Source organism: Pelophylax lessonae (genome assembly GCF_965119305.1).
Source record: "Pelophylax lessonae genome assembly, chromosome: 4".
Lineage (NCBI taxonomy): Eukaryota > Metazoa > Chordata > Amphibia > Anura > Ranidae > Pelophylax > Pelophylax lessonae.
Genome location: NC_138771.1, coordinates 585,943,093 through 585,963,399, shown reverse-complemented (window position 1 = coordinate 585,963,399; position 20,307 = coordinate 585,943,093). Strand labels below are relative to the sequence as shown.

Here is a 20,307-nt window from a genome sequence, read left to right as displayed (position 1 = left end):
TCAGAGCGCCGTTGTGTGCTCACGTGACCTCCAGCTGCTCTCCTCCTTTCCTTACTGCTGATGTCAATTGGGAATCTCAGCCCCTCCCACTGTAGTCCTCAGAACGGGGAAGGAGAGCCCCAGGAGGTCACATGAGCGCTCAGCAGCGCTCTGAAATGAGGTATTTTGCAACATAATTTTTAAAAAACACAGATATTGCATAGTATATCTTTCTCTAACTGAGGAGATTCCAGGCTTTGTGATTAGTGACTTCACAACCACGTTAAGACAACATTTAGGCCTCGTGCACAAAGGAGGTTTTTGCTTTCTCTGCTAGATGCCTTTTCTCCTGACAGCAGTATTTTGGCAGAAAAAATGCTTAAAGCTTGTAAATGCGTGAAAAATGCGTTTAGGCGTGTTTAGGCAGGCAAAACGCTTAGGCTTTAATTAATTTTACTGTGCGGAATAATCATTTATTCTAACCATAGAAATGAATTAACGCTCAAGCACTAAACATGTCTAGCATTAAAGCGTGTTTAGACGCATTTTACACGTGTTTACATGCTTAGATGTTTTTTCTACCAAAACCCCCTCTGCTCCTGGATGCACTGGCAGTGGGTATTTTTCTGCCTCTAAATGCTCCTGCCTATAAACTCCTCTAAATGCTTATGTGTGCATGGACACATAGGCTAACATGCAGAGGGGTTTAGAGGCTTAGAAAAAAACACCAGATACCCCTAGGAGCAGCATCAAAAATGTTGAGTGTGTATAAGGCCTTTACACTTTACAGTTTAATACTTAAATACTTAAATATGTTTGTTCTATAAGAACATAACTATTACTAAAAATTATATTTCTTAGTAGCAAAAATTTACTAAAATATTTTTTACTAAAGTAATCGGTAAAAAAAAAAAATGATTAACCCATTGTCAATAAGCAATGATGGATCTTTTTGATTAACTACCTATATTCCACAAGACACAGAATATTTGACCGGCCCTCCTTTATCTCCCACCCCTCCCTCTCCTTTTCTCTTCTCTTTTCAGAACCCTCAGATGATGGATGCTGCAAGTTGTCATGATGAACTGGGAAAGAATCTTCCTGCTTTTGAGAAGAAATTAAACATCTTGCATAGAGATAAAAACAGAAATAGTGGAATACAATAGAGTGTCTGGAGGAGCAGAAAAATACAGATCAGGTAAGAAAAGGGTTATCAGTTCTAAATAAATTGACGTATTTTTGACTTGTGCTGGATTATATATTGAACTTTAACTTATTACATTGCTGAAATAATTTTAGCCCTACCACATCAATTTTTTTAAATTATATCTGGCAAAAAGATACACATATTTACCATTCATCATTTAATTAACTATAATGAGCTGCTAAGATTGTCAGATGATAGCTGCCTTCATAAATCGTAACTATTTAAATCACCCATGCACCAGAACAAGAGAGCCATTCACTTACTTTTCATATAAAGCTTGAGATCTTTGTTTTCCCTATGGACCAATATGTCTTAATTGGTAGAGACAATATAACAAATGTATTGAACAGGATGCTTTTAATATGTGATTTATATAAACATATAGCAGAATAAATAGAGATAGAGGTTTAGAAATCAGAATTCTTTATATATTCCATGTGCTATGAGCATTATTTAAAAAAAAAAATTACAACAATAAAGTATTATTATTATTATTATTAGTAGTAGTAGTAGTAGTAGTAGTAGTATTAATATTATTTTACCCAATTTGTTTTCTTTGTATTTTTTTTATTGATAAGGTAGATATGTAATAATTTAATGTACACATAGGGACTTTTTATTTACAGTCTGTGTTTTACAACATATGTATATTACTGTATATGTTATATTTAATGTAGAATACTATAGAAATACTAGAACATATAAGATAAATGCTTTTAACATAATGAAAAAAATAAATATTTTGACACTTTTACTCCTAGATCTAATAACAAAAATAATGATAGTATTAACATAGAATTATTCAGAACTTCTATATGATAAAAATAGAAAGAAGAAAATGATTATGCATATTTTAGGTTTGATAATGGGAATCCATTTATCATTGTTCTAATAACTGTTAAAGTGTTGTTATTATTATCATATGCTATCCTTGTGTTTGCCTACAGTATGTGTTTTTTTAACCTAAAATGTATGTGCTACATTGTTATAAGTTCATCATATATTATATTAAATTATGTACATTGTTTTTAACATATATAAATGGATCATTTTGTAATATTGTATTCTGTTAATAGTTTAAATTGATATCGCTAACATTTTAGGATTTACCAAAATAATATATTTTACCACATAATATTACCACAGAAATAGCAAGTACAATGCAAAATATATGTAATAAAACTCATATTGCATTCATTTTTTTAAAATGTACATTTAAGAAAACAAATATAGAAATATAACTTGTTCATTTGGTTACATATTAAATGAAACAGTGTGTGGAAAAATATATAATGTATGTTCTTATCAGTTACTTAAGTAATAAAGTCTATTTTTCATGCACCTAAATTTACTGTTTAATTCCAATATTGTTGTAATAACTTATCACAAAAAATAAAAACCGGTCTATTCATACATACCTAGGATTTACACATTTTCCCAGTTGAATACAATTAGAAAGTGTGTGAATCTTGTGCAAAAATAATAAAGTATATGGATTAAATATTTAAACTCAAGATAAACTTGTTATAGTAATAATAATAATAAATATTATTATTATTATACTTATGTATTTTAAGTAATAATAACAACAACAGCAACCAATGGTAATAATAATGTATTGTATTATTCTGTATGAGTATGTATTGCAATTTGTGGTCTGCCCTACCAATAAATATAAATGTCAGCTCTATTTGCTAATATTTATTAAAATTGTTAGCAATTATTTTATCAAATAATAATGATAACACGAAAAAACAAATAATAATACCAATAATGTAGTGTAGCTTTATATATGAGTATTTATTGCATACTGTGATCTGCGTTTCTTGTAAAAACAAATGTCACCGCTGTTTGTAATTCATTAAAAGGATACAGGGATTATTAAAAATCATTATTATTTTTTTCCCATGAGATTGCATGATATCTAGCTCTTGACATTTGCAGTATTTCTGCAGCTTTGCGCCTCTTTATTTTTTGAGTTCTCCTTATAACTTAACATTTTATACAAATGTATTTCTAGTTGTACACACCTTTGTCACTTTTATTGTGTATCTAACTTTGGTCAGTATAGTAGGCTACTCCTACCTGTTAAATGAAAATGAGCATTAAATGAAAATAATACATTTTATAAAAATAAATTGAACCATTAATTGTACTTCTTATTTGCATATTCTTTGAGACTACCCACATATATGACATGATTGGAACAGGAAATGGTCATGTGTCCCTCGTCACATTGTGACCTCTGTAGACACCCCTTGTTTGACCAATTTCAGGGGAGAGACCATTTGACGGATATGGGTTTTCCTGGGGAATTGTTGTTGTTTACCTAGATAAGGCTGGCCCTGGAGGTGTCTCCTCAGTGAAAAAGCATACATTTTTTTGCTGAAAAGAATATGCATATAAATTGTTAATATCTTTTGTAAATCAGATCTAACCCTATCTCCTATTAGCCTAAGGGCAAATCAACATAGGAGCATTTAATCTCGTGCTACTGAGCATTTTAACTGCTTTTTATCATTTATCACATTTGTAAAATGTTGACATAAAAGTGAAAAATGCCAACATACAATTACATTTAATTTGTGAATTTAAAGAATTTTAGCCCACAATTTCCTCTGCTTTTTTAGGTATTAAATTTAAATAATAAAAACATTTAGAATGAAGACAGAAAACACTCCATCCTCGTGCCGAGAACATACATCATTCCTTGGAATTGGTAAGTGACCCAGATTGTAGGGTTCTGATTTGTTGCATACTTATTTGGGCCAGGGACTTAACGAGCATGATAAACACAGAATCAGCCTAACAGCCAGGTAGCTGGCTTTTTTATTTGGAAGTCAGGAATGTTATCCCACTATATAAAAATGTATTTAAATGAAGCATAACGCCCTAATTTGTTTGATTTGCTATAGAAGCAATAGCATTTGCATAACTCGTTTTTTTTTTTTTTTTGTTAGGGAATCCTGAATTGAGGAAATACATAGGCTGCCATTGCTGACCTTGCTCTCTAAAAAAAAACATGCCAGTTTACTGAATGCCAAGCCATTGCCATCTGTACTTTTTAAGTCACTGACTTACACAGATCAGGAGTTATACCTTTTTTGAGTTGCGCGCTTGTTCCAGGATAGTGTCTCAGGAAGTATTTAACTCAAAGATAACTAGGAAACTAGTATTTTCAGATGAAGGTCAGCAATAGCACCCTCCATATATTATACAGGCAATTCTGAACTTGACATAAATTACTTTATTTATATCTGATTTTTAATGTAGCTAATTTATTGGAAATCATTGGTAGCCAAAGGGAGTTTTTATTATTCACAATACAAAAAGTTATTTACCTTCCTAATAGCAATTCCACATCTAAGCCATTCCTTCCCAACCCAAGACTATAAAAAAAAAAAAAAAAAAACGTTTGGCTTTACATATGCTTAAATATTGACTTGGATCTAGCCCCTATATATGATCTGATCCTTTTATATATGGGGTCTCATTTCCTGAATTACTGTTACAAGTATTAAACTCAGATGTAGCTAATCAATTCACATTCTGAGTTCATCAATGAGAGTCTACCTAGTTTTCTCAGCATATGTTTCCTTTAAATAAGCTCATAAAGCTGAAAATGGGATGGGACACCACCAATGGATAGCTTTTTATCAGTATGATGTAAAATAGCATGAGTTCATCTCCATTTTCAGGAACAATAAATTCCAATTAACATGAACATTTAAAATGAAACACAAAAACTGTAGCTTGGAAGAGGTTCAGATGGTGCTGAAGATAGCTTTATTTCCAAACACCAAATATGGAGCCTGCACCACTAGCCCCAGACCTGAAGCCATGGGTTCAGACTTTTTCTGTACAAGATGAAGATTGACCTTTAGAATATTGTTCCAGGCACAGCTCTGTTTTGAATAAATTAGAAATCAATATATGCCTTTGAGGTAATGCTGGCCACACACAGCAAGGTTTTTTTTAGATCTGATCTGTTAGATAATCATCTAACAATTGTTTTTTTTTTTTTTGTGAGGGCCTGCCTGATTGGGTATAATCTTATTCCCAACTTCAACCCAAAAGTTTACTTATTTTTGGATATACTGTAGAAGAAAAGAGTTTAGAGCCATTGCCTTTTATCATCATTTATGTTCTATTTTGTAGAATTTGCTTCACTCTCTTTCCTGTAGAAGCTCTCCAAAGTGATGGAAATGCCCTTTTAGACAGTGGTTACCGGAACAAGTGTCTTTTTTGGAAGATTTCCCTTCTATTCATATTCTGGTGACAATTCGAAATTTTAGATTTCTTTTTCCTACATCCAGGGACACATCTTCAAAATCATAACAACATTGTTATGATGGCACCTTCAGGTGATTGGACACTGGCAAAAAAGAAAAGTGAGGAAGTCCCCCCCCCTCTATATAACTCCTCCCACTAGGCCAGGCTACATTTCATATGCTAGGGTCTAAGGTTTTACCAACTGCTACTATTCAGTAGTCAGAATTCCAAAGAATGGTCACACAGCTTACATTTCCTGATGGATCTGACAATGTACTGTATTTCTCAGGTTTATGTCTTAAAGCATGGGTGTCCAACCTTTTGGCTTCTCGGGCCACATTGAGTGTAGGGAAATTTTCTCGGGCCGCATATAAAATATATACTATAGTTAAGGTATATAAGTAATAAAACGCCGTCACACCCTTCCCACGCTGCCGCACCCCCCCCCCCTCAGCACTAATTTAACACAACTAGAGGATGATCCCTTCCGAGGCAGCCTCTGCCTACAGTTAGTTGGGAGCCGCTGTGACCGTGCCCCCGAGCCGACTTCCTTCCTCCCCAGCAAAAAAAAAAAAAATTGTCAGGGGGCAGTGGGCCGCATTGCCTGCAGTTCCGGGCCACATGCGGCCCCCGGGCCGCAGGTTGGACATGCCTGTCTTAAAGGGTGAGATTCTACCTTTCTCAATTAAAACCCATTCTACTAGGATTGTTGGGACTTCCTTGGCTACTCATCATTGGGCTTCTGTAGCTCAGGTTTGCAAAGCTGTCACCTGGGCTTTGGTTCATCCCTTTACTAGGTTTTATCAAGTAGATGTTCCTACTGCTGAGAATGCTTCTTTCAGTTGGCATGTCTTGCAGGTAGCTGAGTGAGGTTCTTACCTTTTTGTGGTTTGTGGTTGGTAGTTGGTTCCCGTGTGCCCTCCCCTTATTTCATTTCTTTAGGATGTCCCCATTGTTATGAATTTGAAGATGCTCTGTGTTGTGATGAGAAAAAAAAAAGGACTTCAGATAATCAAAAATCTGACTTATTACTCTCTTTCAGTTCCAGGGAATAGTCACAGGACAAATAGAGACAGTAAATGTCCCTTATAGGGATAGAGACAGCAATAAAACCTGGCTGGAATTAATACACTTCTGTATGCTATCCAAACCTAAAATAAAATAAAAGGAGTGACTTAAGATACACTTTAAAGTGTCTCTTCAAGCAAACGCTAAACAAATTCTAATGCAAGTCTAAAATAAATTATATACTGTACATGGTTGTTTTTTTAGCTTCAAGTGGTTCTAAAGTCAGAAGTTTTTTTTTTTTTTACCCCAATGCATTCCCTGAATTGACATAAACAACCTTTCAATAGCAGTTCCCCCAACCCCCTGAATACTGACGTGAGTCCTGTGTCAAACCACGGCTGTGCCCATCTGCTGCAGCTTCTCTCCCCTCTTCCTTTATTCACTGGAGGCTCTGAGAGCAATGGGAGCCATTGACTCCGGCTGCCAGTCAAATCCAATGAGGAGAAAACGGGGCGGGGGGGAGGGCCAGGATACGGTGTGTGTGTGTCTATGGACGCACACAGCCTGATTCGGTAGCGCGCACATATGAGGGCCCCTTAAGCACATGGCTTGCTAAGGGGGCACTCAAAGAAGAGGAGGAGAGGACAGCACCTGCAGGGGACCTCAGAAGAAGGTAAGGGACTGCTCTGTTGCACACAGCAGGTAAGTATAATTTACTTGCTAATAATATTCTTTCTGGTCTGGGTCGACAATGCTATTCAGTCGCTATGGCTGGTCTCCCCAGCTGTATTAGCACCTGAAAATTGCAGCACTTCCTTATCCATTCATAAACTCTGGGCCCATCCAGTTGCCTATTGCCATGCTCTAACAATGCTCAGAGGTGAGAGGAACATACAGTAAATCTTGTGCACATTTACCAGTATTCACTCCAGCATCCTGAGTGCAGTCAACTGCCTCTGTTGTGAATTTTGAAGACACATTTCTTCACAGTGCTTATAGCTATAGAGAGAGGAGAACAAGTTTTACAGTTCTTTCTCTGCTCGTTCAGCATTTGTAAATTGTTGAAGGGATACTACAGTCTCATTTTTTTTTATCTAAAAATAACACACATGTTATACTTACCTGCTCTGTGTAGTGAGTTTGCACAGAGCAGCCCAGATCCTCCTCTTCCAGGTCCCTCTACGGTGCTCCTGGACCCTCCCTCTAGTCGATTGCCCTCACACCAAGCAGATTACTATGGGGGCACCTGAGCCTAGCCGCAGCTCCCTATGTCCATTCAAACACTAAGCCGCCCCCTCTTTTTCACGATTAGGTGACTTACTTTGATTGACAGCAGTGGGAGCCAGTGGCGCCGCTGCTGTGTCTCAGCCAATCAGGAGGGAGAATACTGGACGGCTGAGGCACTCGTGCACATCGCTGGATAGAGATGGGCTTAGGTACGTATTAGGGGTGCTGAGGGAGGTTGCTACACACAGAAGGTTTTTTATCCAAATGTATAGAATGCATTAGGATAAAAAACCTTCTGCCCTTACAACTACTTTAAGGGTGCATGGTTTGGGCACAGGTTCACTGTAAGGACAAGTCTAAGGTTTTTATTTGTACACTATTTTAATACAGTAAATACAGTGCTCAGGTTTTTTGATAATAGATTGATACGTGGGGAAAATTTTTTTTTGTTTTTTTTTTTCAATTAATATTTTATATTTTTATTTTTTACACACACAGAAAGAAATTCTGTGACTTCTGGCGCTGGGAGAGGATTGTTTGCTAATAAACCTCATGTGATCATCATGTCATAGCTGTTTTGGTTCCTGATTACTAGTTGAGACTGGAGCTATCAGATATCACAAAACGATTCCCTGATGGCTGTACAGAATTACAAATCCTGTTTGCCTGAAGTATACTGTTAAAATGACGAATTCAAATTGCTGTCCGTAATGGGCTCAAACTTTATCCCACTTCAATGCCGTACATATGCCAGTGATGGTTCACAAAGCAATTATGGGAGATCTAAACATAGTCACTATAATCTCAAGCTTAATATCATTATATTAATATATATATATATATATATATATATATATATATATATATATATATATATATATATATATATATAAATAATATATTTATATTTTATATGATTATATTAATATATATATTAATATATATATATATTATTACTATGCTACAATGCATTTTATTGTCATAATATCTCGTGATAATATATCATGTTGATTTTTATATAATATTATTATATAATATTATTATATTACAAAAAAAATATATATGGTATTAATGTAATGTTTAAATAATTTTCAGTCATTTTTAAATCTCCATGAAAATAACACCTTATTACCCTACAATGAAGTACAGCGGGGACCGTGGGTGGGGAGGTTGTCTGATTGTTAGTTCACCCTTACATTTTTTTCTGTAAAGATTAACTAACGATTTAAAGGGTTTGTAAAGGAAATTTTGTTTTTAAATATCAAACATGTTATACTTACCTGCTCTGTGCAATTGTTTTGCACAGAGCAGCCCAGATCTTCCACTTCTCGAGCCCTGGTCGGGGCTTTGGGCCCCCCCCCCCGCGCTCGCTTTGGGGGCACTAGTGCATACTTGCTCCTGAGCCAGCTCTCTGTGTCCATAAGACACAGAAAGCATGGCTCAGTCGAGCTCCCTCCTCACTGGCTGTGATTGACAGCAGCAGGAACCAATGGCTGCATCTCAGCCAATGAAGAGGGAGAGACCGAGGAGAGCCCCCGTTCTCATCCACATCACTGTATCGGGATCAGGCTCAAGTGAGTATAAGGGGGGCTGAAAGGGAGCTGCACACTAAAGGTTTTTTACCTTCATGCACTCACATAGGCCGTAGGCAACTAGCAAAGCCGGACACAGGATTGAAGGTTCCGTCACACACAACACTGTTTGGAACCTTCAAGCTTCCAGCCCTGATCTGGAATTGCCAGATCCAGAAAAAAAGCAGTTTTCTCTACTCACAAAACATCTGCTTCTTAACCACTTGCCGACCGCCCCACGCAGATTTAGGGCGGCTCGGCTGCGCATAATTATGTACATGTATGTGATTATGTGCACGCAGTCTCTGCGGTGCGCGTACGCCGCTGGAGCCGCACTCCCGCTGTGATTAGACACAGCAAGAGCCAGACCACGGAAGGAGCGGACTTGATCGCTGCTGGCCTCCCGGATCTTCAGAGAAACTGACAGGAGAGCTGCCTGCCTATGTAAAACAAAGCAGGCAGCTCTTCTGTCAGACAGGAACACAGAGATCATGTGTTTCAGCTTAGCTGAAACACCAATCTCTGTGTGCCTGTCACAGAGCCCTCCTCCCCCCCCCCCACAGTTAGCAAGCACATTTAAGCTTACATTTAACCCCTTGATCACTCTCAGTATTAACCCCTTCCCTGCCAGTGTAATTTATACAGTAACAGTGCATATTATTTAGCACTGATTACTGTAGTAATGTCACTGGTCCCCAAAAAGTGTCAAAAATGACAGTTAGGGGTCTGATCTGTCCGCCGCAATGTTGCAGTCCCGATAAAAATCGCTGATTGCCGCCATTACTAATAAAAAATAAAAAATAAATAAGAAGTCCATAAATCTATCCTGTAGTTTGTAAACGCTATAACTTTTGAGCAAACCAATTAATATACACTTTTTGGGATTTTTTTTTACCAAAAATATGTAGCAGAATACAAATTGGCCTGAACTGATAAAAAATTTTGATTTTTAAAAAAAAATGTATTGGGAATGTTTTTTAGCAGAAAGTAAAAAATATTGTGTTTTTTTTTAAATTGTCGCTCTTTTTTTTGTTTATAGCGCAAAATCGAAAAAACGCAGAGGTGATCAAATACCACCAAAAGAAAGCTCTATTTCTGGGAAAAAAGGGACATCAATTGTATTTGGGCACAGCGTTGCACAACCGCGCAATTGTTGGGTAAAATACCACAGTGCCAAATCGCAAAAAATGGCCTGGTCATTAAGGGGTAAAACCTTTCCGGAGCTGAAGTGGTTAAACTCTTTAAGAGTCCTGTGTCCTTTTTAACCACTTGCTGACTGGCAGCAGTACAAATACTGTGGCAGGTCGGCTCTGTCCCACAAAACTACGTAACTGTACGTTTCTTAGTGGGACGACGAGTGGGGGCGCGCACGTACCTCGGGAGGCAAGCGCACATGCTTAAGCTGAAGGGAAAGCTGATCTGCGGGTCCGGCAGCCGCGATTGCCACTAAGCACCCGAGATCGCTCCCCATGGAGACAGAACGGTGGTCAGCAATGCACACAGGGCACCTGTGTTCCTCCTTTTTTAATCCATAAGTCCATCCCCCACACAGTTAGAAAGCGACACATTTAACCCTTTGATCGCCCCTGGTGTTAACCCCTTCCCTGCCAGTTTAATTAGTACAGTGACAGTGCATATTTTTCACTGGTCCCCCCAAAAGTGTCAAAAATGTCAGTTAGGTGTTCGATCTGTCCACCGCAATGTCGCAGTCCCGCTATAAATCACTGATCGCCGCCATTACTAGTAAAAAAACTAAATAAAAATGCCACTAGGTAGTGGGCAGGGGGGGTGGGGGGAGAAGCTGTTTAGCAGGGAATGCTATAATAATAGTTATTCTATAACAAGGTAAGTGAACAAAAAAAAATCGGGAGCATCCATTTCTTTTTCAGGTGACCCTCAGCAATCGGATGGCCCAAAATCGATTTTTTCGAATTTTGAGACCAGAACTTCGCTTTAAGTACACTGCTGTTGATAAACGGCTGGTTAGGAGCAGTTGGGCTTTTTTTCAGCAGTCCCTGAACTCTCTTCTGTATTATCCTATCTGACCAGGGTTTTTTTTAGGTTTTTAGAGGCATTTTCTTGAAAGCAATCTGCAAAAATGCTTCTAAACGAAAACGCTGATTAATGCAGGTAAACTTGGTGCGGAAAAAGTGGTCAAACGGACATTTTTTAACTTTGTTCACCAGCTGTCAAGTTCCATTGTCCATAAGAGGTTTTGAAACATCCAGCGTACATGAGGCCTTACTCAAAAAAGTACCTTCTATTGTTCTCAGCCCCTTCCCAATCTCCAAAGTCTTTTTCTTTTTTTTTTTTTTTTCTTGCTGCTGTAATCTGACTTTCTGTTCAAGGGTTACTATATTCATTCTCCATGGTCCTACTGTAAGAAGAAATTTAACCAACCTCTCTTACTCAATACAGAGATGGGCTATGGACTTTGGGATTTGCAGTGTGCATAGAGAAATGATCATGACTGCAACTACCTGCACTGCTCTTTCCAAACAAACTGAAGTGAGGTAGAAAAGAAGAGGTTTGGGAAGTTACAGAGAATTTTGCAAGGAGAAATTCAAAAGCACAGTAAGGAATAGACATGTGCACTACCCAAAAATTTGTTTTACTTTGTTTTTGTTTCATTTGTATTTTTTTCCGTTTATCGGATTATTTGTTATGATCGGCATTCGTTATTTCGGATCATTTGTATTTTTGGATGCATTAGTATTCATTCCATTCCATTTGTTCAGCTGTGGCATTCGTTACTTAAGATAATTCGTAACTTTGGATGCATTCGTATTCATTACGTTACATTTGTTTAGATGCGGCATTCATTTTTTTCAGATAATTCGTAACTTTGGATGCATTTGAATTAGTTACGTTCCATTCGGTTAGAAGCGGCATTTGTTACTTCAGATAATTTGTGACTTCGGATACATTCATATTAGTTACATTCTATTCGTTTAGATGCGGCATTCGTTACTTCAAGCCCAGACCCTTCGTTCATTTGGACATTGGTGGTTGTATTCGTAATCAACATATCCAACAAAACAGTGCCACCGGCCCACTACACCGTGGATGGAATGCAGTCTGAAATAATATGAATGCATTCATCAATTATTTCTTTGTATTAAGCGATAACGAATAGTCAGAAAGAATGAAAATATGAAACCGGAATTATTCTAATGTAATCAATTTGTTAAATTCGTCGGTTGAATCGTTTTTTGTTCTTTCAAATTTTTGTATTTTCGGATTTTCGTTATTTCTGATTTTCGTTCTTTCTGACAATTGGTTTTCGTACGCATTAGTCAAAAGAGTCTTTCATTAAATCAGATGCTCCTGAATGAACGAATATGCTGAATTTAGTCCGAAAACAAATTCGTAACAAAGCGAATTGCACATGTCTAGAAAGGAACAATTTCCTGAAAAATAGATAACTGGGCCAACAAGTAGTGGATGTGTAATGATTATTTTTGGAGAAAAGGGATATTATTTAGTGTCTCTTTAAATTTGAGAGTCTGCACACCTGCAGAGTATTAAGAGCGGCTCCCACTCCCCCTGTTCACTCTTCCTATCTTTCTTAGGGGAAATTGAAACACAGAAGAGTGAGCAGGAACACCAAACAAAGGTGCGCAAAAAATGGGAATTATGGCAGGAAGATCTCACTCCTGTTGTCAGCTCTAAAGTATGCGCTAAGAACTAATAGCATCGGCTCCTGTTGGCAAAAACCAGTGTTCAGTATTAAAATTTTTTGTCTTGGTTGCCATTGAGAATAGTCATAAAAATAAAAATACACCTCAAGGAGTTAACACTGCCAAGGATACAAAGCTGAAACTCCTTGCAGTTGTGTTTGTACAGAAGATTGACTTTATGAAGGTCAAGTTTAGCCATGTGTACATAGGATGGATAGTCTCTCTGCCTCCACATTTCAAATGCTTCATCACTGACTTTGAAGGTATGCCAGAGATGAGCTACTAGATAAAATCAGATTCAAAACTACAAACTTTGATTTCCTGTGGTAAACAGATGTGTTTGAATTTTACACTTAAAAACAGAGAATCGGGTGGTGACATTGAAGGTTACTAATTTAGAACAAAGGAAACTACAGATATACATTTTCTATGTAGTGCTACCCCCGAAGGAGCCCCTTGGTAATTTGGGTTTTCTGTTCTGCGCCTCGACTCACAGAACAATCTCAGCTCCTCTGGCACACCTGGTTAGATGAAAGTTACCCTACTCAGTTATAGGAACACTAGTATAGATACCTTTAACTTGGTTGTGAATTAGCACAGGGATATAGACACAAGTTTTATGGTAAATAAACCCAATGTATTGGTATGGGTTAGAGTAAAAGGTGGTTTGAGCATAAATGAGCATGCAGAATGTAGGTTAAGACACAGTCTGCTAGACCGTATAAACACTAGGCCCAAGTAACTTAGAATAGTGTTCTGTACCACTAGACTGGAAATAACTCCTGGATCAGCAAAATCATCAATATACAGTCATATAAGCATTAACTGCAATGTGAATAATAATACTATGACTAGTCTAGAGTGAACTCTAGGAGGATGGCTAGTATATGGTGCAAAGTCCCATAAAAAGTAACTCTTAGCATAGGTGATAAGCAAAGGTCTTTGTGAAAGGGCAGTCTTTTGTCCTAACTCTTTAGCCGGCTAGCGTTGATGCCTGATTGTACCATTGGTACACATGAGAATAGTCCCAGTCAAGCCTGCAGGCAGCAATAGGGGCTACTTGATGGCTGTTTGGCCAGTTCCTAAAGGACTCAGTCTCTCTATCAGCAGATAGTAAATCTTCACAGCAGCAGCTCACCAGTCCCAGCTTTATTGCAACTCACCATTCAGTCACACAGCGATTAGTTCACTCTCTGCTCTGCTACCAGGTAACTCTGGCTGTCTTCACACCTGGAATCAGCACTCTGGATCCTGCTCAGGCAGCTGACATGCAGCAGTGACATTGCCCACTGGACAGCAATGTGCACTCACTGGTCTCCGTCATGGCAAAAGGGAAGCTGTGGTTTGTACAGCCTGAAAAAATGCAGCTTTTTCCCCTCCTTCTGGCAATTCCCCCCTGGAAAAATGCAGTTCAAAAGCTCTTGATTACAGTAGAGTCTCTCTCCTCTAGGCTAGAGTACTCACAGTGCAGTGCTTCCTGACTCCATCTATTGAACTCTTCCTGCTCAGCAACTCCCTCCTCTTGCTGATATATCTGTCAACCAGTTGAGCACCACAGGACAGCAGCTACAGAGAGCAGCTGCAGCCAGTGTTTTACTCACTTTCTATTCTAAGCCAAACACCTAGCTACATTTAAATGTGGCTGCAAGTCCATTTAACACATAAAAAGTTCATGTGCACAGTAACTACCCAATACAAAGCATGCAGTTAGTTTTATGGGGTCAAGTGAGAAAGTATTGCTTGGCTGCATATTGATTTATCTGGGCAGCATTTGATAAACTAACTGGTAGAAGATGCTCACATCCAACTGGACTTGTCATGTAATGCTGAAGATGTTTTGCTTCTTGTGTAAAGGTCTTCTGTTCTGCTGAGTGTCAGGGACATACCTCAGCATTTATAGCCACATGGGTATCTCAGTCACCTTAATCCAGGCAGATGATGATTGTCAAGAACGTGATGAGAGGTATAAAGGTTTTTGAAGCTGTCTTCTTCTAATTAGATAATTGCAAGCCCATGATCCCATGCAGTCTGGGATAGGTGTTCATCATTCCAGTTACATGGTTGAAGGTGTGAATTAACGTCAAATCACCTGGATGGAAATCTCCTTTAACACATTCTATGGTGATTGGATTAAAGAAACTGAGTTAACTGAGTGGTATGTTTCTGACTCTCTTTATCTCTTTGAAACCTAACACCACCCATAGTAGACAATATAGAGGAACATGTCTTCCCCACCAAGCTAAAATACAGCTCTGGGTGCCTGCCTGCCCACAAGCACGTCCCCGCCCCTTCCACAAGACTAATCCAAAGAGTAATAGGCTGCTCTCCGGAATGGTCACTGTATTAAAATCTTTATTTCAAAAAATGTGCTAGCTGTAAAATCATTCTCTTTGGATGCCACTTCATACTAACGCGTTTCACCCAAAAAGAGCTTAATCATAGATTAATCATGATATCCACTGAGATTCTTGTGTATCATTATGGCTAGAAAATGCAAATAGCCCAGCTGAAAACTGCAGCAAAATCTGTCCTGGTGTGCAAAGATGTTAAAGAATATTTAAAATTATTTTTATTTATTTATTTTTTTATAGAAAAGGTAATGGTTGTAAAGCTGTTTTTCACAATCTCTGTTCTGTTTGAGAGATTTTTCTCCCTCTCCCTGCATACTTTCTAGCTCTATCTTCCCCTTTTCCCTGTGATACCAGGTGATCATTTTCTCAAAACCAAAGCAACACGTAATGTGTGATATACAGTGTTTAGTAGTAGTATGCATGATTTTTACTGTACTATAGTGCTAACAGTTTGCACAGTGCTTTACAAAAAAAAAGGGAGACAGAACAGTAGCGAAACAATTTAATATCTGAGGCTCCTGTTTGTGAGAGATTACAATCTAAAATAAGGTCATTGATTTCACAAAAGGAATCTGCCTTTCAGATTAAAGAGAAGTAGCAGTTATAAAGTTATACATGGGCCCCTAGATCTGGACCGAGTAGCATGTGCACCCTCTGCACCACTTCGGATGCATGCATTGGTTTAAAAAGAAATCTCTATTATTTTCAGATCAAAAAGTGAATGAGATGTGTGCCGGCTGCAGTAATCCCATTTCTGATCGCTTCCTTCTGAGAGTAAATGACAGATTATGGCACGAATGCTGTGTAAAGTGTGCAGTGTGTTTACAGATTCTTTCTGGAACCTGCTACTACCGCAACCGTCAACTTTACTGCAAGGAAGACTACGAAAAGTAAGTGCAACATTTACATTCCTATTTAGAATTGCTCCAAGGTGTCTGCAGCTACAGAGGTCAGTGATGGCTTATTTTAAAGCGCATTTACTGCTTGTTAGAAATCTGGTAATTTGAGTAGCCACAGCCTGGCCACAGTTCTTTTTTAAATGTTGTCCTTGCTTCTTCCTCTTCTTCTTTCCTTCTTCCTCTGGTGTGGTCATACAGAGTATGTTCAGTGGATTTCGGCCATGATTGGCCATATCATAGAAACTTGGATAAAATTAACACCAAAATACATTTTAGGTATGAGGAGATTTGTTGTGTGACTGGAGATCAGATTTAACCATTTAAGGACCGCCCTACGTACATTTGCTGCGGCAGGGCAGCCTTTTGGCGTAAAATCACGTAGCTGTACATGATTTTTCAAAAAGGCTCTAGGGGGCGCTCGCACGCCACCGGAGCTACGCTCCTGCTGTTATTGGACACAGCAGGAGCCAATCAGCTGCCCCCAGCCCCCCACGATTGTTAAGAAGAATGATAGAAAGGCTGTCTGCCTATGTAAACAAGGCAGACCGCTGTTCTGTCAGACAGGAAGAGAGAGAGATCTTGTGTTCCTACTAATTAGGAACACAGATCTCTGTCTTCCTGCAGTCAGTCCATTCCCCCACACAGTTAGAAAGCACTCTCTAGGAGCACACTTAACTCTTTGATTGCCCCTGGTGTTAACCCCTTCCCTGTCAGTGACATTTATACAGTAACAGTGCATATTTTTAGCACTGATCGCTGTATTGGTGTCACTGGTCCCCAAAGAGTGTCACTTAGTGTCAGATTTGTCCGCCGCAATGTCGCAGTCCCGCTAAAAATTGCTGATTGCCGCCATTACTAATAAAAACAATAAAAAAAATAAAAAGTCTATAAATCTATCCCATAGTTTGTAAACGCACTAACGTTTGCACAAACCAATCAATATACACTTTTGGATATCTTTTATAGCAGAAAGTAAAAAATATTGTTTTGGTTTTCTTTAATTGTTGGTCTTTTTTTGTTTATAGCTCAAAAAATAAAAACAGCAGAGGTGATCAAATAACACCAAAAGAAAGCTCTATTTGTGGGAATAAAGGACATCAATTTTATTTGGGTACAGTGTCAATTGTCAATTAAAGTAACGCAGTGCCGTATCGCAAAAAATGGCCTGGTCATTAAAGAGGTAAAACCTTCCGGAGCTGAAGTGGTTAAAGTGGTATTAAACCTAAAACCCTTTTTTGTGGTTATGAGAAATTACCCTCCCCAAACTGGATATTGCACAAAACCTGTAGGTAAATAGGAGAACCAGAACCTTCGCTAGGTGGAAGAGTAGGTTTGATACCAAAATTGGTAGTGCCTCCACCCAGGACAGGGTCTCTGTGAACAGAAGGATTCTCTTCCTGGAAATAATCAGTAATCTAAACAAAGTAATTGGGATAGGAAAAATTACTGCAACCAGCATATAACATTAACCGTAAGTATATAGATGCACATCAGAATAGATATAACACAAGTTTTGTATAGGAAGAGATTTTCGATAGTACATACAAACAGGCATTATGAGGAAATGGCCTGATAGGAGTCCTGGTGGAATTGTGCACATATACCCGGGTATATATAGTTATTAATAAACATACCTCTAGAGGAATATTGCAATAAAGTCCAGTTGCAGGGACCCCTGAGCATGATGTGGCATCTGTCTTTGTCGGAGACCAGCCTGGAATGCAGCTTCTCACTGGCAGGAACTGTGGTGTGGCACTGGAACTGTGGCACTGGAACTCAGACCCAGCCTATCTACTTTGCACTTTAGTCCCTCCCTGCTAATTTCTAATCTGCCTTGCAACTGGACATCTAAGCTAATGAGCCTAGAATGGCCACCAGAAGGCTAACCTAGCTCTAGCCTATGCTGGTTGTTAAGCCCTAAGCTAAAACTAGCTATATATAATCTCAGTCCAAAAGGAACAGTGTTAACAAAAACAGGAGCTGCATATAATCTACAGGTATATTGCAATAAACAGGCTCATCTACCAATATATCCAGGAAAGTGACCAATACTCATACAGTAGTATAGACCTGGCTATATGGCACTCTGAATGTGAAATAATACCAAGGACAGGGTAGAAATACTTTGCCTGTCACAAGGATTTAGATATACACTTAGCAGCTGCAGTTAATTTGTTGGATCATAGGAATACTTGCATAACAGTCCCTTCTGGCTTGGGGTTTAGCAGCATAGAAGCAGAACATGTGGCTGAGGGTTTCCCTCCCGTTCCACTTTCTCATTCCAGGGTTACAAAGCCAACAACCCAGGGACAGGATGTGTATACATAATATATTTACAGGCATTTACAAAATCAGACAGTAGAGGGCAGCAGATCCCTATAAACCCAAAAGCAATATATTGCAACTTACCAATCCTTAAAGCAGAGCTCCACCCAAAAGGGGAAGCCCTGCATTTTTGCTTCCTTCCCCCTCTGCTGCCATATTTGGCACCTTTTGGGAGGAGTGGGTACCTGTAAAAATCCCATCCCCATCCCCACTTCCAGGAGACCTGACCGCGGACCTCGCTGAACCCCCCCCCCCCCTCCTCTAACTGCCAGGCCATCGGGAAAGCGCAGCGCGCTTCATGTATGCGCAGTAGGGAATCGGCTGTAAAACCGCAAGGCTTCACTGCTGGTTTCCCTTACAAGGAATTGACAGGTAAGTGTCCTAATATTAAAAGTCAGCAGCTACAGTATTTGTAGCTGCTGACTTCTAATTTTTTGAAGGGGGGGGCTGGAGCTCCGCTTTAACCACTTGACCCCAGGCCAATTCTGATATTTCTCGCATATATGTAAAAAATCCACATTTATTTGCTAGAAAATCACTTAGAACCCCCAAACATTATATATTAATTCAAGCAGAGGCCCTGGAGAATAAAATGGTAGATGTTGCAACTTTTTATGTCACACAATATTTGTGCAGAGGTTTATCAAATGAAAATTTTCTGGAAGAAATAGTTACTGAATTTTGGTGCACACAAACACAACATAATACCTGATTTTTGTGTAAAAAATAAAATACGTTACACTGAGTAAATAGATCCCTAACATGTCACAAATAAAATTGCATATGCCCGTGGAACGGTGATAAACCTGATACCTGAAATTCTCCATAGGCAATGCTTTAAAAGCCATTACAGGTTACCAGTTTAGAGTTTCACAGGAGGTCTGACACCTGAATTTTTTCTCTCGCTCTGACATTTGCAATGATACCTCACATGTGTGGTGAAATTCCCACTTACATATGGATGCAGAACCTACTTGCACGTTCGCCTTTGCATGTGAGCACAGGGGAACAAAGGCGCTTTAAACATTTATTTTTATTTAAATTTATTTTATTTATTTATTGTATTTATTTTAAGTTATTTTTCATTACTCTGTACCTTTTACTTTTATTTTATTTTTTATCAACTTTATTGCTATCACAAGGGATCAACAACATCCCTTGTGATAGCATGTGCCATGACAGGTCCAGGTGCACTTGGATCACTTTTAGAAGATAAGGAATCATCTCCTCGCTATAACCACCTCAATAAGAGGCCGTATAAATATGTACTGCAGGATTGAGGTGGTTAAATTGATGTCTGAATGTATTTTCCTTTTTTTTCTTTTTTTTAGGTATTTTTCTTTATTTTTTACCTGGCAATGCCAATACCTCAAGCTGAGGAGCAATGGAGCAACCCGTGAACAGCAGCCTTGTCAGTCTGTGGAGAGGGTAGTGTTAGATGAGCTAGCAGATTTAGATGGACTTGACTGACAAATTAAAGTGATTGTAAAAAAAAATGTGAAAAAAAAGAAACATCTCTATACTTACCTGCTCTGTGCATTGGAATTGCATAGAGCCGCCCTGAATCTCCTCTTCTTAGGTCCTACCAGCGCTCCTGGCTCCTCCTCCCTGTCCAGTGGCCCCACAGGAAGCCGCTTCCCATGGGGGCACACGTGCATGCTCACTCCAGAGCCCTACTGCTGCGTCCATTGACACAGACAGTTGAACTCGGTTCCGCTCTCCGCTCCCTCATCACTGGAGTTGATTGACAGGAGTGGGACGCAATGGCTCCTGCTGCTATCAATCTGC

The 20,307-nt window shown here is 38.7% G+C and overlaps 1 protein-coding gene across 2 annotated transcripts in view; it reads left to right on the top strand.

Annotated features, from left to right (window-relative positions):
* The first annotated feature begins 3,814 nt into the window (after nucleotides 1–3,814).
* LOC309553559 (LIM homeobox transcription factor 1-alpha-like) overlaps nucleotides 3,815–20,307 on the top strand; it is an 86,313-nt gene continuing 69,820 nt past the window's right edge. For both annotated transcript variants that reach the window (XM_082254826.1, XM_082254827.1), the window contains exons 1-2: nucleotides 3,815–3,905; nucleotides 16,005–16,185. In XM_082254826.1, the coding sequence (XP_082110952.1) occupies nucleotides 3,848–3,905; nucleotides 16,005–16,185 (239 nt within the window). In that variant the 5' untranslated portion in view covers nucleotides 3,815–3,847. The remainder of the gene's footprint in view (nucleotides 3,906–16,004; nucleotides 16,186–20,307) is intronic.